The sequence below is a fragment of the Anoplopoma fimbria genome, chromosome 20, assembly GCF_027596085.1.
Source record: "Anoplopoma fimbria isolate UVic2021 breed Golden Eagle Sablefish chromosome 20, Afim_UVic_2022, whole genome shotgun sequence".
NCBI lineage: Eukaryota > Metazoa > Chordata > Actinopteri > Perciformes > Anoplopomatidae > Anoplopoma > Anoplopoma fimbria.
Window position 1 is genome coordinate 1,457,287 of NC_072468.1, and position 24,109 is coordinate 1,481,395.

A 24,109-nucleotide genomic window follows, 5' to 3' on the forward strand; every position below is an offset into this window, starting at 1 on the left:
TACATACGTACTGAGACATAAGATAAGATAAGATAAGATAAGATAAGATAAGATAAGATTAGATAAAATAAGATAATCCTTTATTTGTCCCGCAGCGGGGACATTTATCGGATTACAGCAGCAGAGGTTATAGTGCAAACAAGAGACATAGTAAAAGAAAAACAAGATAAAAGAAAATGAAAAAAAAGTATTATGAATAAGCAACAAAAACAATAAAAACAGTAAAGAATCCACAATAACTGAAACATGATATGTACAGACAGAAAAACTATTATAACTATAATTGCGTCATTGCTTGCTAGATAGTAGGTGAATGATTGACTCCACTATAGTATCATTTTAAAATGTACTACACTTACAATGTAACCTTTAATCATGTCTTTATGTCCAATACAGCTACCAGTGTTTAAATAAAAAAAACACCTCTTAATGTTTGCAAGTGCCTTTGTATGTGATATATGTTGATATACCTATTTTATCCAAAATGGAATTCAACACAGCAACTGAAAAAACAAACTTTTGCTCTTTTATGTCTTTCCAAATAGTGTGATTCAGTTTGGTGTTCTGGTTTGATTGAACTTTTCTGCTGAATATATTTATTTTGTATGTTTTTTTTTTCTTTGACTGGCAGTAAAATCTCTGAGAGGGGTCTCTGTACTCAATGCAACCCCCCTCAAAGTCACCCCTCTCCTAATTTAACATCTGCAAGGTAAGGAAGAAGGGAGACGGGGGAGTGGTTTGGGGTTAGCAGCACAGTGACTACACATAAAGTGGCATAACAGACTGCCCAAGAGACTGGTGGAGTGACACAGTGACAGTATGTGGATCAATCATCACCGCATAAAGATAAAAGCTCTTCATTAGCCCTAGAGAGCTAACAGTCCTCTTCTCAAATTTGCTCCACTTAGAAACCTGCTGCAGAAGAATGCAATTATATAATATATGTTGAGTGATATAGAGTGAGGTTATGGTAGAAAACGAGGGGTAGTGGGAGGGAGCAGTGCAGCAAGAGTAGGAGGGAGGCATGGGTGGAAAGGCGAGGAACAAGCAAGGGTTTATGTGCTTATGTTATTCTAATCTCTGAGGCCGGGTCCAAAGTAAGCAACACGGGAGTACTGACCATCACTTCAATCACAGCCAGATCAATGCCTGCACTGTTTCAGCCTTTGCCATTAGACATTTCATTAAATTTGAATCAATAAAGGGTAAATAAATACGCAGACTTCAGCATCACACATTCTCATCTTGGGACTACTTTCGTGCCCTGTCGGTAGCCAACAGTAACAGCACATTAAAGTGGAAAAGGTGCTCTTCTTTTTACTGTAGCTTTCTCAAATCAATCAATAGCTTGACATGACTAAGCAGTGCAGACTGGTGCTTTTCATTAGTCACAATAAATTAACAGTAGTTGCAGTTATTGTTTAGGCTGTTTTTCAGCACAGCGAGATTAACATATTCTCTCCAAAAAACAGATTGACAAAGGTGTGTGAATAATCAATTTTTTGTTTTATACTTTTGATTTGTGGATTTACTGTAAAGACACATATTCCACGAGTACAGGCTCACCTACTCTGACACACAAAATATGCTTGAGCATCAACTGGGAAATTGCCTGGGGAATTGTGAAATGTGCTTGCGCAACCAAGTGTATTTGGTTAGGTGTGCAGTAGTTGTTGCAGGTGTGTTTTGAGCCATTTTTCCAAAGGTCATCACAGGGTCAGTGGTTTGAGGGTGGTCTAAGGTGCAGAAAGGAGTTGAGTGAGGGCGGAGCTGTTTCTGGAGGCTGCCAGCAGATGGAAGCACCCACTCAGGAGTCCACACTTCAGTAACAATTACTGTTTGATCTCAGTATCAAGGTGACTTGGTCTTATTTGGATAGGCCTTTTTCACAGAGTACATCTGACATGTCACAGTACAAAAAGCACAGTTGTAAATAATACAATGAATGATGGCTGAATTCCATTTAGCTGCTTCAGCCTCAGGGTCTTAGTATTGTGCATGCTAGCTCACTGTGACTCAGTCATGATTTACGTCAACCCTTGAAAATCATTTATGTTACTAGCAACACTACTGCTTTTCTTACTATGACATTCAAAATGTCCACTGTGAAAAAGGCCCATGCTAGAGAAGCAATCGCCTGATGTTAATGAAGTGACACTTCAGGATCAGAAGTAGCCTGTTTTTCTCCTGAAATCAGCCCCAAATGTAAGTAATAAACAGACACAGACAATGTCACATGTACGTATGTGATTGCATGCATGCAAGGCTAATCATCTGGATGAGAGGTGTACCATGCGTTTGCATACAAAGCAGTTAGTGTTTAGTTAGTTTATCTGCAGCAGTTTCCTTGGTATGGCCAGATGTGCATCACTCTATGCTTCCAGTATGTCACTCTTTGTCACCTTCCTATTCTAATTACATCCACAAACCGATTAATCCCCCACCGATCAAACTTTTGCCATGTTATTCACCACTTTATTGTCTACTAAATTGCCATGCTGCAGTAATGTACCGAAGGTTAGTTGTCTGTAATAAAAATGTGCCAGCTCAATGCATTTGCAACTAAAATATCTACAGGTAAATATATTTTTTAGTGTGAGGGTTCTTACATACAAACACACTGTAACATATATAGAGCGAGTACATGTCACAGTTATAGACCATGAGAGTGTGTTTTCTTCAGCATAAGCCACAGCCAAAGCTGTTATGCAAAATGGTTTTGCAATTTGATGGTTTAATGTATTTCATCATGTATAGATTAGACCCGGGTGGACTAACTATTTTGATTGCCTTATATATAAGGCCACAATAAGAAACAAGGAGTCATAGGCCAAACAATAGTAAATGTGTTTTCAAACAGTTATATTGCAAGAAAATCAGTGTGCCTCGACCAGAAAATCCCATGTGCAATATACATTTTCTATCACAATAACTACATAAACGCTACTAAACAGTTTTGTCATTACAGTAATTTATTGATGGGCTGTTGTGTTGATTTTATTAGAAATATGCTCAAGCCATATTATTGGTAATTTATTTATTATCACACCGCATATTAAAAAACGGGCAGCGGGCTGTAAACAATACACTAGCTACACATTACTAATGCAGGGTGAGTAACCATCATTACTGTGTAGCATCTTCAATGTGTTTATCTCAATAAGCACTTCGTATTCTTAAAGGCATGGCCCTCTTAAAACATGAGTGATGTTAGAAGTTGCTGTACTGGATGCTTTTGTCTGTTACCACTATAACTCTTCATTGGATATTTCATTTACACTGTTTATTTGAGATTAATCTTTTGATTAATTATGGCCTGTATTGGTTGAATAAACTGAGTGCAGTCTGTAGCAGAAGGACTTCACAAGAGCAGCTCATACAAAAAAACATAAACAAATTTGGAATTAACTAAATTACTTGTTTATGAAATAAGTGAATCTTAATCTATGTCAATTTATCTTACAATAAAAAGCTCCAATGATTCGCTCCTGTAAAATAAGGAAAATGTGACTTATGCCCTGTTTGCTCCAGGCCCTTGATATACTCGTCTTCATGTGGTTTACAAAAGGTGGGATGGTGGGTGGCCATTTGGCCAGAGATTCAGAGCCTTCACAGGGCATTGCTTAAATCTGGTGGATACTTGGTCACTTACATAACTCCCACGTAGTTACATCTCATTACCTCCAACAAACAGCCAATTCATATAGCTTGAGGTTCCTGCCCCCCAGAGTCTGCACTGAATACCTGTAGTGTTATGCTATGTATTCCAGCTGAATCATGATTCTCAGACCAGGGCTTTATTCAATCAAAGCTGTGTCTAGGTGTAAATGTCTGGTTACATACAGCAGACACTGGATTTACTGTCATCAGCTATTCAAAGCTATTTTTGTGTTACACTACATGAAAGAACAAAGAAAAAAATGCCCCAACATGTACTTCATACAGTTTCAGAGTAACACTTCAATTTCAGTATGATGACTTAAAGTATGATTACATAAGAAACACAAAAAGTTGCAGTCAAAATGATTTATTATTCTTATGGTAACCAAAACTCATTGAATTACTGAGGTTCAATTGTTAAATCTACCAGCAAAATGTATAGAGACATAACAAAAACATTCCAAAAAAGGGAAAATAACAGAAAAACAAGAGAGTTTTTGATCATGTTTGATGCTCAAATCTGTAAAAATGCCACTCTTTTTGGTCCAATACAAATGTTTTCATGGTGTTTGAGAGAGTGGGACCACTAGGCGTGGAGGAAGGGGGGGAGGGGGTCCTTAAGTAGGAGCAGACTCTATCACTCTCCTCCTTTCTAGTGGCGGTCCTTTCTCTCACCTCTTTCCTCCCGAATCATATACTGCTATTTTTGTTAACTTTTCCAGCCAGATGGAGGGAAAAACACAAAGAAAGAGATAAAGCCAAGCACAGAGTCATTACTAAGGTGAGTCATTTTTTTCATTATGGTATCAGAGGGGTAACTATTTGAATGAATGAACTAATATCCTCCAATTTGATGTCTGTTGAAATTTCTTCACATCCTAATGCAATCCATAATATTTCTTTGGATTTTACAGGGCCATGATGTACCCACTTCTTTATGTGTACAGCTGTGTTTATGTGTACAATTTAAGTGTATTAGCTTGATTGTAACTTTACATGAGCCAGTTATTTCCAGTTCTTTGAGACTAGCTTAAGCTTCATGGTGATTGTGAACTATGTATTATTTAATCTGAAACACATAGAGGATATTCTGAAAATGCAATTCAAAACGTTTTAAATGAATGCAATGAAGAGTGTTGAAAACCTACTATTGGTTGCATAGAGAGACTCTGGGATCAGTACCTCTGGAGCTTAAATTCATCTACAAATCTTGAGCTGGATGTTTGACGATGTTAACATTTACACAAGAGTATAAAGTGGAATATCAGTGAAGACCTGCAAATCTGATGTATTCATATGATATTTGATGACTGTTAAATGTGAATTTGAAAAAAAAGAGAAAAATGTAATTCTCTGTCCAATCACTGTGTTTATTCACGAGATGCTCAATGTATCCTGCTACACTTGAAAGAAAATGATTAGTCATTGTTTTTATAACTGTTAATTGCATTTTCATTAATTTGTTCATGTGGAGAAAAATAAAGTGTCTGACCTCGTCTCTGCATATATTTGTTCATTGCAAGATCACAACCTGGTAATAGTCTGTGTCGTCATGAAAATGTTCGGTTCCAGCCAACCAGAACTAATTCATCAGTTCATTGATAAATACACACATGTAATTGTAAAGTTAAAAATAAACTACACAGGACATTTATGTGTTAAATAAGAGGCTCTTTTAACTACTGAAGCGATACACTAAAAATCTGGTTTACCAAACTGAAAAAAAAGTTGTATTCAGGAAGTTTACAGATATACTCAAGCTCTACTTTGCAAATCATTTCTCAAACAGTAAACAGTGCTCACTCTTCCCAAACCCAAAGAGCCCAAACATGATTTCTTGTAAATCACATGATTTGGGGGAAATCAGGCTGATTTAACTAACCAATGAGGGAATGGGTACACATTGTGACAGAAACAAACACTTTCCATGCTGCAAGCCAAGCAGGGATTTAAAACTGACTTTTATATAAATCAAACATGTTGCAGTCTGAAAAGCATCTGGCATACCACTATGATCTGATGCATATTGTTAACCTCATATTTTAGATACTTATGATAAATCTCATACTTTCATGCATGTATAAATTTGCACACTATAAATTTGAAACAACAAGTATGTCACACATCTGTACACATTAATGTACATGTTATATCTGAAAGTATGATGATTTTCTCAGTTTATGTATCGCCAGTTATCATGTGATACATGAAACAGCAATCTGAGGAATGATACTTCTTTCCAAGTTATCTTAGAAATAAAAAGGAAAAAGAAAAACTGGGAGGGCATTGAGAGATCCAACGATTGAGAAATACAGGGGTGGATGAACAACAAAACCCCAGTTAACCAAAAGCCTGTGTCAGAGCAGGCAAAGGAATAGAAGCTGCACAATGGAGTGCTACATCTTTTCCATACTGTTCCTGATCTTGACTATGGAGTGTTCAGCGAGCAACGGGTAAATGTAGAAATAGCTTCAAGATTTGATATCATTATAATATTTAAAATGTGTTTTTAGCATGATGTTACATTTTTAGCGTTTTGTTATAATGTACTAGGTCTAACAAAATATGCAGCATCGCAGATGTTTCTCTTCATAGGCATAGAAGTCTATGAATGCAAACTACAGCAATGAATGATACAGTATGTTTCCCCTTTTGTGCAGATTCTTCATCTCAGCCCCCAATGTGTTTCATTTGGGTGTTAATGAGAAAGTGTTTGTCCAGATGGGAAACTCTTATCTTAATAATCCTGTGACTCTTTACCTGGAGCATGAGACTACCAATACTCTTGTGTCTGGGAGGAAAACCACTCAGTGTACTACGGAAGGGGAGATCAAAACAGTTGAGCTCATGGTATGAGAAACTTCCCCACTCATCCAAAAAGCAAACAATTTAGAAGGGACTAAGATGTCATTGACACAGTTCTAATGTGCATCTTTACAGATAGACAGGGACATTATGTCAAGATTTCCTCGACATTTGAAACTGCGCTACCTTCTGCTGGTGGCAGAGAGCCCTTCCTTCGGTATCAGGAAGAAAACAAGAGTTCTGGTGTCAAAACACAGGGGCTATATCTTCATTCAGACTGATCAGCCTATCTACAACCCAACACAGAAAGGTAAAACAAAAGTGAACAAATCTGAGGAAAGGTAAAACAATGTAAAATTATGCTCCAAAAAGAATTAACTAATTGTTTTTAAAGCCATTTCATTAAGATGATTCATCTTCTAGTTGGGTACAGGGTTTTCACTCTTGACCACACATTGAGGCCTCATGAAGAAGTGTTCCAGATAGAAGTATATGTGAGTAAACTAAGAGGAATTTTGCAGGTCTGCAAGATTGATTTTCATTGTTTCATTTCATGATTCATTCTTTTATAATTTAATTACAGAATGCTGATGGAAATAGAGTAATGAAGTCCCTAAAGACTGCCAAGGGAGGAATATTCCAAAGTACATTCCCCATACCTGATGTGTCAAAGTATGTTTACACAGATTTACAAAAACTGCTTCTTACTAAACAGCAAAACCAACTTCGATATACTGTAATAACTCATGTATGTATTGTTTACAAAGAATGGGAACATGGAAGATTACAGCTCACTATGACGATGATGAAGCAAATGCTGCTTCCCGAGAGTTCAAAGTCCAGAAATTTGGTAAACTATGTTAATTCAATTTAAACATGTTACTTCTTGTTTTAAATTAACAGATAATATCTAGCCCCTCTCAAAAATGTTTTTATTGTTACACAGTTTTACCGAGTTTTGAGGTGAACATTGCAATGGAGCAGAGCTATATTTTGTTGGAGGCAGAACAGTTCGACTTCTCCATCTTAGCAAGGTAAGTGTTGATTAATTTCCCATTGAACCTACTTTACTACCAAGTTTTCATGTTAAAACAACATTTATCAATTTATCATAAAACCCCCAAATTAGCTAAAAGAAGCGAAAAAAGCAATGTTTTGACTAGAAGTAAAGCTTAATTCTTTTCAAAATATTTTACAATACAGGCGGATGTTATAATCTTTTGGCTGCTTTAAAACTTTACCTTAAAGGTAAGTTACATTTTCAGACTCTCTATTTTTCTTAACTTTCTCTCTAGGTATTCACATGGCGAGAAAGTTAAAGGGGCTTACCACTGCCAATTTGGAGTGGTGAAAAAAAAAATTAAAGCCAATGGCCAGAAAATGAAACCTGAGTTTATCAAAGGACTGGAGTTAACTGGTTCGGTGAGGAAACAGATATCTATACAAAATTTCATTTCAAGATCTGAGTTCAGATAATCTGGTAAAATGTTGCATCTCTTAAAATACTTGACCATCAACAATGTATGCTATTTCTTGCAGGTCAACGATGGAGCTGCAGAAGCTTCTCTCCAGATTGCAGACTTAAATGAGCGCCTCCAAAAACAGCAGAACAAAAACCTCTCAGAGTTACAGCAGAGTGGAGCACAACTCTACTTGAGAGTATTTGTTACCAACATACAAAGTAAAGGATACTCTGTCACACTATAAACCAATGTTTAAATCAGCAATGATATGTTCACAATATTTGGTGTTAAGTATACAGCAGCATGTAATCTGCAAAGTAAAGTATGATGTTTACTCATGTTAAATGTCTGGGAAACTGTTTCTGTTTCTTGTTATGCAAATATTAGAAAGTACTGTCACTAAAAAATCAGTATTTGATTCTAATAATGATAATAATAACAACAATTCTATCACTGCTACTACTAATAATAATAATAAGGATACAAATCGTTACAGTAATAATAACTATAAAGATAATGATAATTCATCACAAAATTAAAGGACAAACACCTTAAGATGTACCATATAGTATTTGAGAGGGTATAAGAAGAATACGAAGAAGAGGAGGATACTGGGAAGATTATTGTGATTTTTTATTACATCTGATATCTGCATTCTATGACCTAGGTGGTGAAATACAAGAGGCAGAAGTTTACCTTCCTATTATCTCCCAAAAATACACCATGGATCTCTCTCGAACTCGCTCATATTTCCTTCCTGGATATCCGCTTGATGTGGTGGTATGCATTAAAACTAACAAATGGGTACACGGCTCTGTACATGACTGTGATGTTTTGTGTGGAAAAATGTTGTTTGTTGTCATTATAGGTTATCGTGCGTCTCCCAAATGGGTCCCCAGCAGCTGGTGTGCCAGTAAAGATTGATGTACCAACTTCTTCAGAGGAATCTTGGCAAGGCACAACCAACCAAGAGGGGGCGGTGTTTCCTGTCTTTAATATTCGAACTGAAGCTCAGATGATTGTTGAAGTTAGTACACCTAAACGACTAACACGATATATTTCAAATGGATAAACCACTGGATTTTCCTTCAGTTCATTTTAACTGTTCTGTAACACCCTGACTTCATTAGGTGTCTGCAGATGGCCAGCTACAAAGGAAAGTAATTCAGCCTGCTTCATCTCCAAGTAACAGCTACCTTTACATAAGTTTTACCAACAAGATGTACTCTGTGGACGAGTTACTAACAGTAACTTACAACACCATCAGTGGCCAAAAACAAGGGTTTATATACTACATGGTGAGACATAACTGAGTGAATACAACATGGTCTGATTTGATGAAGAGAAGCAACAGTTTCTTTTATCTTAAAAAATTCAAATTGACTATGTTGTAGGTCTTAAGCCGGGGGATCCTAATAAAACAGGGCTCTCTCGTATTGGGTACTTCAGTCAAAGACAACCTGCAAATAACATCTGATATGGTGCCATCCTTCCGTCTGATTGGCTACTACTACAACGAGCATGGTGACATCATTGCGGACTCGGTGTGGGTAGATGTCAGGGATGAATGTGAGATAAAAGTCAAGGTGAGTAAACAGAACAGATACGAGTGCAGACTGACTTCTGTTTATTGTGTTTGTATGTAACAAACACTGCTTTGGTTAGTGTTTTATCATTATCATTATCATTCTTTGTCAACAGAAAATATATTTCTGTATAATTTAGTTTCAACTACTGAACTCAGCCTTTGTGGTTACGTCTGTATATTTAGGTAGAACAAAAAGGACCGTCCATACCTGGAGAACAGTCTGAGCTAGAATTTGATTTATATGGTCAGAAAGCCAGAGTGGCTTTGCTGGCTGTAGATAAGGCCATCTACGCTCTCAATGCAGATAATAAACTCACAGCCAAACAGGTAAAACCTTAACACGTACTCTCTCTCTCTTACAACACAATGAGGTTATTTAATTCAATCCATATATTATGATACAGTAAATTCAAGATCTTCTTCCTACTTTTCAGGTGTTTTCCTCTATGCAGTCATATGACCTTGGTTGCTCATACAGCGGAGGATCTGACCCTGCATCTGTACTAACAGATGCTGGCCTGTCATTTGTATCTCAGTCCCAGGCAAATTGGAAAAAGTGTATGACAGAATAAGATTTCATTCACTTAAATCCTTTAAAATGTTAAGAGGACGACTGCATTATGCATCTAGTGTAAATTGTGTTATACAGTATATTGTATTTGTCTAGATTCATTAAAGATGGTGTCAAGTTTACAGTGCATTAAATTAACACGCTCACATACTCTAATATATCCTAAGCTTTAGATAATAGACGTAGGCTATTTCAGTGTGAGTATTGCAAAGGACATGTTTTTTGCCATGTAGTTGGTTTCAGATTCATATAAAACTAAGTAAAACTTATAGTAAATACGACTGCAGTTGGTAGGATAGAATGTTGAGTAAGAGTAAAAAGTAGTGATTATAATGCAGCGGCTTTCCACTTACTTATCACATGCTGAATTTAAGGCTGTTTTACTACTTTTCCAGACGTTGGCTGTCGTTCACAAGCTGCACGACAAAGGCGTGCAGTGGACCTTCAACAGGAAATGTTGACCTTAAGTAAGACAACATTCTGGCATTTTGACTCTGGTGTGATCTAATGTAAGATACTTCTTCAAAGGATATGCTTTAAAGACAGGACATTTCTTTTTCTTATTATGTCACTTTCAGAATCAAACTTTTCCAATGAACAATTGCAAGATTGTTGTCTTCGCGGGTTTTCTCTCATCCCTATGAGACGAACCTGTCAGGAAAGAGTGAAGAGAGTCTCTCTGGTGGAGGAAAATACTGCATGTGCAGATGCTTTTTTATTATGCTGCCTTGAAGGAGAGCGTCTGAGACAAAAAAGGATACAAGAGGACGCCCAGAAAGGACTTGGCAGGAGTGAGATAAGAACTGTCATGTGAACATTAAATACTTTACACACCGTCTTAAATAGCACTTAAGACCTGTGTCACGATTATCAAAGAGTGTAATTACAAATGTCTAATTTTCTCATTTTTAGCTGCAGACCTAACTGACATTGATCAATTCTTCGGGGACCCTGCTGCTCAGTACATTCGACGATTTTTTCCCCCAAGCTTTGCATTCACAGAATTTGATGTCAATGGGAAACAAACGTAAGAGGTGGACAGTTTTTATGTAATATTTTCTTTTCTGGTGAAATACAGTGTCTAGTTACAGATGTTAAAACCTTTGCTACTACATTTAGTTAAATGAATTACCCTAAGTCTACAGTTTAAACAACAAGTTAACAAAAACATTTGTCCGATGCTTTTTACAATCAGTTGTTTAATTTTATCTTAACTGAAACCCCTTAGGTATCCTTTGACTCTACCTGATTCCATCACCACATGGGAGATTCAGGTCGTCACTTTATCTGCAGCCTCTGGTAGTAACTGCATCCCTCTCCACAATTGCTTTTGGATATTTTGAGGGATTTCTCATTAATAACTGCAATTCACCTACACTATGTTTTATTCAGGTTTCTGTGTAGTTAAGCCTACGGAGGTCAGAGCATTTAAGAGGGCGTTTGTTTCTCTGCGACTGCCTTACTCAGTGAAGAAACATGAGCAACTATCGATTTCGCCTGTTATCTACAACTATGGCGATAACATCCTAAAGGTAGAAATAAACTAATGCTGATATTAAGTGGCACTAAACACACCAACCACCTATTGTACAAATTTAAATTCAATTATTTGTGTAATTATTCTGTGTGGACACCTGCATTTTTATAGGTAGCAGTTCATATGGAACAAACTGAAGGCCTTTGCTCCCCCGGCTCAGCTACCAGTACAGCTTTTGTGAACATTACTGTGGAGAAGGAGTCTTCCCAGTTTGTCTCCTTTTCTGCTGTCCCCATGGTAACCGGCTTAATACCCATCAAGATACGTCTCTATGACATAGAGAATGAGATGGGAATAGATGCAATTGAAAAGACTTTGAATGTGTTGGTGAGTGACAAAGACATTACTTGACTTCCATGCAAAACAATTTTGTAATAGCTGCCTACCTGACTAAATAAATATGGACACATATATGACATATTGTTTGATTTGCTTGTGTGTTAAAGGCTTTCTGCCTTAATTGATTATGAGTATGCATTACAATATTAACTAATGAGCATATTTGTTTATTAGTAATGTTAAATCAACATGCGGTTTTCATTTGCATACTTTCAAGTGTAAGGCAAGGGACACACAGTAATCAGCTCTCTATTTTGATGCAGACAGAAGGACTAGAAAAGAGAGAACAAGAAACCCACGTGATTAAATTAGATGGTGAGTTGTTTCAGCATTTCTTATTGATACTTGCTTGGCAGTCGTTATTTTTATTATTCACATCTTACACTTACTTTAATCAATGTATGTCTCTCTATCTTAATAGGGAGAATCTCAAAAACTTTTAATATTAGCGGACTTTTACCAGATAACATAGTCCCCGACTCCACCTCCAATATTTTCATTTCAGTGGAAGGTATGTACTGTTAGACAAAGACATACGATTCACAGACCTTTGTTAATGACAGTGTCTTACCATTTCAATGTTCTTATCTGACAGGGGATGGATTTGGCAGGTCACATGCAAAGAACCTTCTCTCTCCTGAGAAGGTTGCTGGACTGATCGTATTGCCTATAGGATGTTTAGAACAGACAATGGTAGGGCTAGCCCCTACATTGTCAGCCCTCCGCTACCTTGACTTGAGTGATCAATGGTTCAACCTGCCTGCTGGTACCAGAGATGATGCCCTTGATAAAATCGAGACAGGTAGGAAGTTGTCAAGTGTGTAGTGCCTTTCACAAAAAGTTTAGAGTGAAGAGGACAAATTTTGAGCCAAAACTTAAATCCTGTCTTCAAGGACCTCAATGTAAGTTTATGTTGATTGTTCATATATTTCTCATACATGAGTAGAGCAACATGACACACTGCTGAGCTGCATCACAAATCAATCTTCAGGTTCCCAGCTCAGAGATTATGTACACAATTTCTATGTAGCATTCTGTCGACCTGCAATCTCCCCCTAAAGATCAAAAAAGCGTCTATGTGGGTCCCTCAGAGTTAAAAGATCTACCCATCACAACACAACAGAGTGGCACTATTCAAATATAAAGCTTCCATATTTCATCCTTTAAGTCCTGAAAGAGAAAATGTACCTCCAAAAGTAGGCTACATATAAAAGAGTGGCCTGCTAAATCCAAAGTTTAGAGCTTGCCGAGGCTTTTCTTGACGCAAAGCAAAGCTGCCATGGCGCTGCACAAGTCGTTGGAGGAAAGTCAACACTGAGGTAATATGGAAATGCTGGTGAGTCCTGCAGCAGAGTTTTTAATAATTCTATGGTTTTTTTTAGAAGAGCAAAAGTAAGAGTTACCATTGTCCCTACATTAGCAACAAATTAGCTCCAGTCCAGATAACTAGTATAGCTAGCTTGGTAAGCAGTAAGCTGACTATAGCAAAACTAAATTCTACTAAATCCCAAACAAATAAATGTAAAGAAAAATAACAAGGTAATTTGAGGAGTATAGCTAGATGAAAGATGCCTATCAACATGACAATATGGTGGATGCAACAATGTCAGTGGTTGCCAGTAGTGGTTGCTATTAGCAACAGAACACCCAACTGAAACAGACAAAGGAATGGATGATTTGTTCAAGTGGTGGAGGCGTGTGCATTTTGTTGGGAATTAAAATTGAGACACATTGCAAAGAAAAACTGACTTAACATGTATTATATGGGGAACATTCTTTTGGGAATCAATAGTGACACCTCGGCCTCTAGATTGTATTCTTGTTTCACGTTAGGCCACTAACAAACAACGTCATATATTTTTTCTTTTTTTAACACTTTCTTTGTCAGGTTATATGAGGATTTTATCATACAAGAAACCCAACGGTTCTTATGGACCATGGTCTTCAGTGAAATCTAGTAATTGGTGAGTATATGTTTTATGCTACTGTCATGGTTTTTTCTTTCAATGTCTCACATCGTAAATCAACTTTATCCATTTCCAATTAATATCAAATTATAAATAATTTATCGCCTTTATCCTGGATTTTTCATTCTCATGTCTTTAGGGTGACAGCCCTAACAGTGAAAGTGCTATCGCTGGTGGCGGAGCGTCAGACAGCGGCTTTTGGACAGCAGGGCAGAACGGTTAGGGTTGCACCAGAACAACAGATCAGGCACTCAGTCAGTTACTTGCTCTCAGTACCGAAGACTGATGGGTCATTCGTTGACCGACATCCAGTACTACACAGAGGAGTTCTGGTAACCTCTACTGCATTCATGTTAAAACATGCATATACATAGAACAATATTAGATTTGTCAACAAACTTAACAGAATTTGATTTTGAAAGCAATAATAATCTCTGTTTGTTCAAAGCAGAAAGGCAAAGACCATGATGCATCTATGACATCGTTCATAATTCTTGCACTGCACCGGTCGCTTCAATTCCTGCACTCCGAATTGAGAAGTAATGCGGTGAGTTAATAGAACGACATATTGCCCTTGGTGACTGTTTTTAGCCATGCTTGCTGTGTTTTGGGGCTTTTGGGATGGTCCACCACATTGGTCCAGTCTAAAATATATAAATATTGAGATCCAATAGATTATGATACACTTTTGTAAAGACATTTATTTATCCCAGAGGATGCATCCTCATGACATCGGTGATCCCTTGACTTTCTGCTCTAGCGCAAATCTACATACAAAAATACATGCTTTGAGTGTGAGGAACGCACTTTTACCTGCTTGGTCATGAAACTTGACCTGATCGCTAGCGAGTGGTTTTAGGTTTTGACACCAAGTTGGTAGAACCTGTCACCATTCTATCACTAGATAGGCAGGATTTCACTCCCGACACAGTAGCAAGGTGGCGGTAAAAAGGGGATTTGCAATCCACCCCTAAGCACTACATCTCAGAGGTAAATATTGTACTTTTTCCTCCACTAAATTTGTGTGAGAGCTGTTGTTACTTTTCACCTGACATTTAATGTACATACAGTGGTTCCTACCCTTGACCGGGTCCAAATTCTTGTTCATGGTATATAAAACTTTATTTTTCTCTGTTAATTTCTGTAAACACAACAGTATGATTAAATATGATCACATCATGTTCTAAACAATTAAGATAAAAGAGTTTCTGCTGTTTGTCACTGGAGGTTTGACGAGCAAACAAACATTGTATGAATGATGGAGTGAATTTCAATCTGTGAAACACAATATTAACATGCTTTGTATTTCATCAGCCTGTACACACTGAAACATTAACTAAAGCTTTCGGGTTAATGTAGTGGAGTAAAAAATAGAATATTTACCTCTGAGATGTAGTGGAGTAGTGTTAAGAGGCAGATTGCTAACCACCTTTATACCACCCCCTAGTCACTCTGTGGGAAGTGATGTCTAGCCAATCCAAAGACAAGGATTGTCACCAATTAAATCGAGTGATAGAATGGTGACCACTTGTGAGCGAGCAGGTAAAGTGTCGCAAGTGTGCAGGTGAAACTTTTGCAGATGGAAAAGAAGTGATAGAAGTGCTGCCATGTGGATCTCATTTATTCTTGACGATATTTACATTGATTAACCCTCAAACAAATACTGCAAAGCGTACGCCATTCCCAGCAGCCTCAGTTGTTCTATGTGCAAATCACCTAATGTTAGCATACTAACAAGCTAAAATAAGATGATAAAATGCACTCTGAGCATGTTGTCATGCTGACGTTATCCTTTAGCTCAAAGCACTGCTGTACCTGTGGCCTCATAGATCTGCTAGTGTGTCTGTCGACTGTTAGCCTTGTTACTATTAATCTACTTTAATGGACTGTAGTCAATGCCTAATTTGCAAAAAAAATGAGATGCAAAATAACATTGACTGCCCTCATGCTACTTTCTACCAGGAAGCAAGCATTGCCAGATCAACAACATATCTCCTGTCGCACCTTGAGGAGCTTCAGCATCCCTATGCTGTTGCCATTACAGTCTACTGCCTCGCAGTTTGCCTGCCAAAGGGAAGAGATCATTCATCTGCCTGGACAAAACTTCAAACACTGGCTACTGAAGGCATGTTCAATCAGGCGTGGGCGATATGGATTAAATATATAATTCCCCTTTGAGTTATATATAATGAAACAATCAGTTTACCCAGTTGAGTATAATAAATTAAGAAATTGACTATTTTTAGTAAACCCAGTAAATTAACTGCCTAGCAAGGCAAAGTATTTCATTGCATTGATGCAAAAAACATGTCAATATTAAATGTTGCCATAAAGCAAGCCTTCTAATTGATTGACAGCAATGCCTAAAAAAACGAGAGATATTCAAGTGATTTTATGTTGTTAACAGTATGTGGCAGAGCAATTGTCAGTTCATCAATTTATATTCTCTCATTTTAACATGTCGCCCAACAATAAGAGACAACCAAAATGTGTATCACAAATTGCTATTGATTTATAATTGCTGTAATTTTTACTTGCTAATTATCAGGGACAAATGGCTGTTATCTGTGGACAGCGAATGCAAACCCACAGCATCAAGCGCATGTAGAAGCCATCACAATAGAGACTACAGCCTATGCCCTCCTAGCGGCAGTGGAACTTGGGCATACCAAGTGGGCAGACCAAGCAGCCTGCTGGTTGACCTCCCAAGAAAACTATTTTGGAGGCTACAGATCAACACAGGTGATTGGGATGCTACATCGTGAATAGTTTGAACCTTAATAATCTCTTTCTTTGGACCTAGACCCTTTATCCCAGTGGTCCCACATCATACAGTTTAGACCAGATTTACTGTCTAAAGTGCAGATGGTAAACATGTTATTAATGTTTTATTACTATGCCCAGGATACCATCATGGCCTTGGAAGCCCTGGCAGAGTATGAGCTAAAGAGGTTCGCCAGATCTGAAGTAAATCTAATAGCAGAGTTCTCAGTCCAAGGAAAGCAAGACATTGTAAAACTTGCATTGGTAAATGGGAAGGAAAAGGTGGAAACGGACCTTAAGGTATCAAAAAGAATCATCTACATTGCACTATTACACTCATATATTTAACCTATTTCTTAGATAACGTTTCTTGCATCTTTTGTTCCAGAAATTTTCAGGGAACACCATTATGGTGCAATTGACAGGAAATGGCGAAACCAAGCTTAAAGTAAGTTTGATTAATGTCTGTGTAAGCTGAAAGAGATCCATAATGTACAACAAAAATCACCATCTCTTTGGCAGATCGTAAAGGCTTACCAATTGCTGGACCCCAAGGACGATTGTGACCAAGTGTCAATCAGCGTCACAGTGGAGGGGAAAGTGAAATACAACGGTGAAATTTTGACACTGATAAGAAGTCACAACCTTGACATCTAATAAAAGCTACACAATTACATTAACCTCTGTCTCCCTAGCTGAGATCATAAAAAACTATGAATACTACGATGACTACTATAACGAGGAAAAAGATGTGCGTGTGCCACGATCAGCAATCGAGTGGTTTGATGCTCGCACCCGAAACAGGAGAGAACTGGATAACAACGTAAATTCAGACGAGGCTGTCACCTACAGAATCTGTGTCAGGTTAGTTGAACAAGACTCATATCACATTCACTCTTTATAAATCCTAAGGTGACATGAGAAATGAGCTTTGTGTGAAAAAGTCATAAATCAGTGTCTTTCTCAGCTTGTATTTTTAATTGTTTTCCTGTGTGTAGTCGAAGCCTGAACAGCAATCTCACAGGAATGGCTATTGCTGACATCACACTTCTAAGTGGATTTGAGGCTGAAACTCAGGACCTGGACATGGTAATTACCTCTCTCTACCTCCTCTTCATCCTTGGGTCTTTCTCATTTCCCGATTTTGTGCCATCTTCATTCCTTGCTCCTCGCTCCTCTGGCTTCTCCTCTGGCTCCTCTGGCTTCCTCTGGTGACCCTGAAATAGATCGCAGCACTCCATCTTGAAGGACATCCCAATTCCTAAAATGTGTCTCGAGGAGCAATGATCAAGGATTGAAGAGGCTTACTGTATGAGCTATGAGCAAGGAAACACAGGTTTATCCTTTGCAGACGTGTTTTCAGAACATGTAAACAAAAGAGGCGTGACCAGGCAGCAACTTCTGGTTCTGCCTTGTGAAGCCAATGCGGAAGTGTCTTGAACTTGCATTCTCTCTACTCATCAGAAGGGGGCGACTCCTCTGGTTGCAAAAAGAAGTCTGATTTTATGGAAGTCTATGAGAAAATGACTATTTCTCACTTGATTTATTACCTCAGAGAACATTGTAAACATGAGTTTATGGTCTCAATCGCTAGTTTCAAGTCTTCTTCAATACAGCATGATGTTCATTTAGTAAATTATGGTCCCTTTTAGAGTAAAATAGACCATAAGGCGGAGTATGCACACGGGCAGGCTTACTGTGATTGACAGGCCGCTGCCACTACCAGAGCAGGCATCTCTACGTCACTCCTCCCCATTCCAAATATGGTAACTTCTGTTCATTGGTTGCAAAAAAACAACAAGGCGACAGCCATATTCCAAGATGGCGAAGTCAAAATCGCCGAACTCAAGACTTATTAACGGCAGTACAATAATCATGGGGGACGTCTTGATGACTATGTCCATTTCTTATATACAGTCTATGGGCATGACTCAGCTGTAATGATCTCAAACCACGTCTGGACTCATTCACCCGATACATGTGTTTTTATACTGAATGTAGGCTGCATACAACTCAACAGTGCAAACAGCTGAAGATGTCCAATTATTATGTTAATAAGAACATTATCTTAAATTCAGCACTAATTAACTGTATTTCATGTTCTCATCTCGAAAGACAGTACTGTGTTTGTGTATGTATGATAAATATAAATCAGTCATATATAATAATGTCACTCATTATTTGTATAGTACTTTTCGTACAAACATTTCTAGTGCCTCACACAATAAAATATAGGAAGACTTTATAGCATATAGCCATTGTGTTAAATAAATATTTGTGATATCCGATCGTTCTTGATACATTATGCTAAGTTGAGAAACTGAATCAGTAGTAAATTGAACACAAAGTTTGAGTTGTCATGAAGTTGTTATGCTCATATGACAGAGATCATAAAATACAGCGGTATAACTAAACAATGGATAGCTGAACAGCTGTGCCATACTTCATATTAAATTGAAATAGCCTAAAAGTGACGGTCCGAGGTGAGGATGTTTCATTTGTTACATGCCTGTTGCCTCAACTCCTCTTCTCGTTTCTCCGCTCGTTTTGCCCATTGATGGGACTGAGATGCATGGCGAGGAGTCGAGGAAAGGAATCTTGGAGGCACAAAATCGTTAAATAAGAGAGACCCATTGTCATCCTCAGTGCAAGTTTGGAGAGGCTATCTGGGGCACCTCATATCATGTGCCATCCATTTCTCAATAGACAAAGCTCAAATCAGTTCAAAAGATTAGCAACTGTGTCAGAAAATATTTGGTTCTTCAATAAAAAGTCAAAAGTCTGTACATATAATGTGAAAAGTGAGGTATGACTTGTTACTTGGCAATAGGCAGACACTCCTGGTAGTCACTGGAACGGACCACTGAAAACAGTCCAACTCATAACTTCCATTAAAACGTTGATCGGCTGCTTTTCCACATTGTTTTTTGTTTGGATAACATGTCACAGTTCTGCCCCTTCTCCCCTGCCACTCTATCTCTCACTCACCTAATCAGTTCATTTAGTGCACCTGTCAGCCACACCCACCTCATCAGCTCAATCACACTCACCTGCCCATTCTGCTGCACCTACTCACCTCAGTATTTAAACCCCAGTCACTCACTCACTTGTTGCCAGATCGTTCTCCACATTCATGCCAGACTTTCCAGCGTTTTCCCTCCAACTGATTTCCCGTTACCGACCCTTCCTTTTTGGACTTCTCCGCCTTGCCCCTGCCCCGGTAAACGACTCAGCCTTCCGTCCCCGACCACGAGATTCTTGCCTTGTCTCTGCCCCGGTAAACCGCCATAGCCTTCTGTCCCTGACCACGAGTTTAGCCTCCGCTTCCTCGAGTTTCTGTCTGCCTGCTCCCCTGACGGCTTGGCGCTCCACTGGTTGGGTTTCTCCCTGTGAGTGGATCCCATCCCAGTTTCCTGTTGTATGTACTGCCTGGAATAAAGCTTCTTCCTACTACTCCGTGTGTCTGTCGTACTGCTTTTGGGTCCTTACCACACCCGTTACATAACAAGATATATGTTGATATTTAGTCATAATTAGAGAAAAGAAACATTTTAAATCTTAAATTCTTGTCCCTTTGTAGCTACGAGAGAAACCTGAGCAATACATTTCCCATTATGAGGTCTCCTATGGAAGAGTGCTGCTCTACTTCAATGAGGTAAGGCTGAAATCTATTTACATACACACAGATGTTACATGTCCAGTACTAAAAGATTTATTTTCTCACTCCAGCTCTTTGAAACAGAGGAATGTATTAGTTTTGATGCAAAACAGAGAGTACCAATTGGTCTTCTACAGCCTGCACCAGCTGTGTTCTATGATTACTATGAACCAGGTAAGCTTTTTATTTGATATTTTCCGCACTTTGTATCAGGACAAAGGGGGCATCTTTGGTCAATTTTTTAACTATTTGTGCCTCCTTTCAGACAGAAAGTGTACTGTGTTCTACTCCGCCCCCCAAAGAAGCAAGATGGTCTCCAAACTGTGCTCAAAGGATGTGTGCCAATGTGCAGAAAGTAGGCCATTCCACTTAGACCCATTTTAATAAACACCCATGAATAAAAGTTGTGTTACCCTTTACGTTTGTATAAATAATTAAAATTAATAATAATAATAATATATAATAATATTCATCTTTTCTTTAGGGCCCTGTCATAAAATACAAAATACATTCCGATCAGAAAGTAGTCAGGGAATCACAAAGAATGACCGCTTGCAACATGCTTGCTTCTTCCCTACAGTAGATTACGGTCAGTACTGCACAAAAGACATTATGGTGAAAAGTATGTTCAATTACCTTGAACTTGAAAATCTCAAATCGATACGTTCATATAGTGACACTTTGTTTTATTTCAGCATACATGGTTGAAGTCCTCAATGTTTCCATGAAGAGTAACTTTGAGCTGTACACAATGAATGTAAACGAGGTACTCAGATCACGTAAGTAAAGTGTAACACAAGCCGTACGAGATGCTGTAGCATTGACCTTTAAATGTTTATGCTTGGAAAACCTATCATTAATATAATGGCAATCATCTGTCTACCAGATGGAGATTTCCCTGTGAATGAGAATTCCATTCGAGTGTTTGCTAAGAGGCGTCAGTGTAAAGGCCAGTTAGACGTGGGAAAACAGTATCTCATCATGGGCAAAGATGGCTCCACAACAGACTCAAATGGAATGTAAGTATAGCTGATAATATTAATGGAAGTATCCTTTTACAAGGATTGATTCTCATTGTCTTAACTCTGTCCCTTTTTTGTAGGATTCAGTATCTGTTGGAGTCAAACACCTGGGTTGAAAGAAAGCCTTCAGAAGAACAATGTAAAAAATCTGCACACAAAAATACCTGCAAAGCGTTTAAAGCGTTTACAGATGAGTACAAGATAGATGGCTGCGTACAGTGAAACGGAAAAATCATTTTAATTAAACTTTCATTTTCTGTTTAGTGTTACTCAGTACAGTTATTTCCCATGGGTTGCACAGTCAGCATGGATGTTTAGAGCTCTTTTTTAAACCGTTTGTAATCATGAAAGCATTAATAAGAACATACATACGTACTGAGACATCATTGCTTGCTAGATAGTAGGTGAATGATTGACTCCACTGTAGTATCATTTTAAAATGTACTACACTTACAATGTAACCATTAATCATTTCTTTATGTCCAATACAGCTACCAGTGTTTAAATAAAAAACACCTCTTAATATTTGCAAGTGCCTTTGTATGTGATATATGTTGATATAATACTTTTTTTCAAAATGGAATTTAACACAGCAACTGAAAAAACAAACTTTTGCTTTTGTATGTCTTTCCATATAGTGTGATTCAGTTTGGTGTACTGGTTTGATTTAACTTTTCTGCTGAATATATTTATTTTTTATGGGTTTTTTTTCTTTGACTGGCAGTAAAATCTCTGAGAGGGGTCTCTGTACTCAATGCAACCCCCCTCAAAGTCACCCCCCTCCTAACTTAACATCTGCAAGGTAAGGAAGAAGGGAGACGGGGGAGTGGTTTGGAGTTAGCAGCACAGTGACTACACATAAAGTGGCATAACAGACTGCCCAAGAGACTGGTGGAGTGACACAGTGACAGTATGTGGATCAATCATCACCGCATGAAGATAAAAGCTCTTCATTAGTCCTAGAGAGCTAACAGTCCTCTTCTCAAATTTGCTCCACTTAGAAACCTGCTGCAGAAGAATGCAATTATATAATATATGTTGAGTGATATAGAGTGAGGTTATGGTAGAAAACGAGGGGTAGTGGGAGGGAGCAGTGCAGCAAGAGTAGGAGGGAGGCATGAGTGGAAAGGTGAGGAACAAGCAAGGGTTTATGTGCTTATGTTATTCTAATCTCTGAGGCCGGGTCCAAAGTAAGCAACACGGGAGTACTGACCATCACTTCAATCACAGCCAGATCAATGCCTGCACTGTTTCAGCCTTTGCCATTAGACATTTCATTAAATTTGAATCAATAAAGGGTAAATAAATACGCAGACTTCAGCATCACACATTCTCATCTTGGGACTACTTTCGTGCCCTGTCGGTAGCCAACAGTAACAGCACATTAAAGTGGAAAAGGTGCTCTTCTTTTTACTGTAGCCTTTTCAAAGTAATCAATAGCTTGACATGACTAAGCAGTGCAGACTGGTACTTTTCATTAGTCACAATAAATTAACAGTAGTTGCAGTTATTGTTTAGGCTGTTTTTCAGCACAGCGAGATTAACATATTCTCTCCAAAAAACAGATTGACAAAGGTGTGTGAATAATCAATTTTTTTGTTTGTTTTATACTTTTGATTTGTGGATTCACCGTAAAGACACATATTCCACGAGTACAGGCTCACCTACTCTGACACACAAAATATGCTTGAGCATCAACTGGGAAATTGCCTGGGGAATTGTGAAATGTGCTTGCGCAACCAAGTGTATTTGGTTAGGTGTGCAGTAGTTGTTGCAGGTGTGTTTCGAGTCATTTTTCCAAAGGCCATCACAGGGTCAGTGGTTTGAGGGTGGTCTAAGGTGCAGAAAGGAGTTGAGTGAGGGCGGAGCTGTTTCTGGAGGCTGCCAGCAGATGGAAGCACTGATGGAGTAGGACCACCCACTCAGGAGTCCACACTTCAGTAACAATTACTGTTAGATCTTAATATCAAGGTGACTTGGTCTTATTTGGATAGGCCTTTTTCACAAAGTACATCTGACATGTCACAGTACACAAAGCACAGATGTAAATAATATAATGAATGATGGCTGAATTCCAGTTTCAGGGTTTTGGTATTGTGCATGCTAGCTCACTGTGACTCAGTCATGAATTACTGGAACACTTGAAAATCATTTATGTTATTAGCAACACTATTTTTTATTTTTTTTGGTAGGGACAGTGCACATTAAATAACACTGTAAATGCCAGAGTTAGCCAAGAGGCTATTTTTTCATCTGTAGTCCCTAGACAGAACAGAATATTAGATCATGTTAAAAAGAACATGGACTAAAAATAAGATTATCTTGCATTGTTAGACACTAAAAACATATATATCAGAAGCACAATACATTAAAAAGCATGCAGAGTATGTAAATTAGTGTAATTTCAGGCTAAACAACATTAAAAGACATGCTTGCAGGTTGATGAGTGGCGACAGGCAATATCAAGACAGACAGACAGGTGACAGCAGACCAACTGGGGGAAATTCAGCACAGACATATTGAGGAAGTAAGGCGCAGTTAGTGATGACAGTGCTGGGTGCTAATTAACCATTTATTTAAATGATCTTTAAATGAACTGTATGTGTCCCATTGTCTAGTGCAGCTTTTACAGAGAATGCAGACTGACTAAAAGCACTTTTCCTGAGTGGGATAATGCAATCTCCTCTTACTGCACCTCTTGTGAGCCGATATGCAGTTGTTCTTGTGGTTACAAAC

General features: G+C 38.2%; 1 protein-coding gene and 1 long non-coding RNA gene across 3 annotated transcripts; both read left to right on the forward strand.

The window, feature by feature from the left end:
* The first annotated feature begins 2 nt into the window (after positions 1 to 2).
* LOC129109048 (uncharacterized) lies at positions 3 to 4,708 on the forward strand. Its single transcript, XR_008531968.1, has 3 exons — positions 3 to 709; positions 4,383 to 4,441; positions 4,575 to 4,708. It is a non-coding gene; the product is annotated as an uncharacterized LOC129109048 (long non-coding RNA).
* A 1,293-nt stretch (positions 4,709 to 6,001) lies between these two features.
* Positions 6,002 to 21,905, forward strand: LOC129108986 (complement C4-B-like). 2 transcript variants are annotated; one of them, XM_054620885.1, is made up of 41 exons: positions 6,002 to 6,113; positions 6,321 to 6,510; positions 6,601 to 6,775; positions 6,889 to 6,959; positions 7,049 to 7,137; positions 7,233 to 7,315; positions 7,412 to 7,499; positions 7,761 to 7,887; positions 8,005 to 8,146; positions 8,596 to 8,708; positions 8,797 to 8,955; positions 9,059 to 9,226; positions 9,323 to 9,514; positions 9,700 to 9,843; positions 9,951 to 10,074; positions 10,483 to 10,554; positions 10,666 to 10,878; positions 11,000 to 11,114; positions 11,316 to 11,386; positions 11,480 to 11,619; positions 11,736 to 11,951; positions 12,227 to 12,278; positions 12,385 to 12,474; positions 12,559 to 12,765; positions 13,852 to 13,927; positions 14,070 to 14,262; positions 14,379 to 14,477; positions 15,893 to 16,055; positions 16,479 to 16,672; positions 16,835 to 16,993; positions 17,082 to 17,141; positions 17,216 to 17,306; positions 17,389 to 17,557; positions 17,692 to 17,782; positions 20,274 to 20,348; positions 20,423 to 20,525; positions 20,617 to 20,706; positions 20,836 to 20,940; positions 21,047 to 21,130; positions 21,238 to 21,370; positions 21,454 to 21,905. In XM_054620885.1, the coding sequence occupies exons 1-41, from the start codon at positions 6,049 to 6,051 to the stop codon at positions 21,593 to 21,595; spliced, it is 5,133 nt and encodes a 1,710-aa protein (XP_054476860.1). In that variant the 5' UTR covers positions 6,002 to 6,048; the 3' UTR covers positions 21,596 to 21,905. The 2 variants fall into 2 exon arrangements, with proteins under 2 accessions (XP_054476860.1, XP_054476861.1); XM_054620886.1 differs by having other exon boundaries at positions 14,382 to 14,477.
* Positions 21,906 to 24,109: the final 2,204 nt, after the last annotated feature.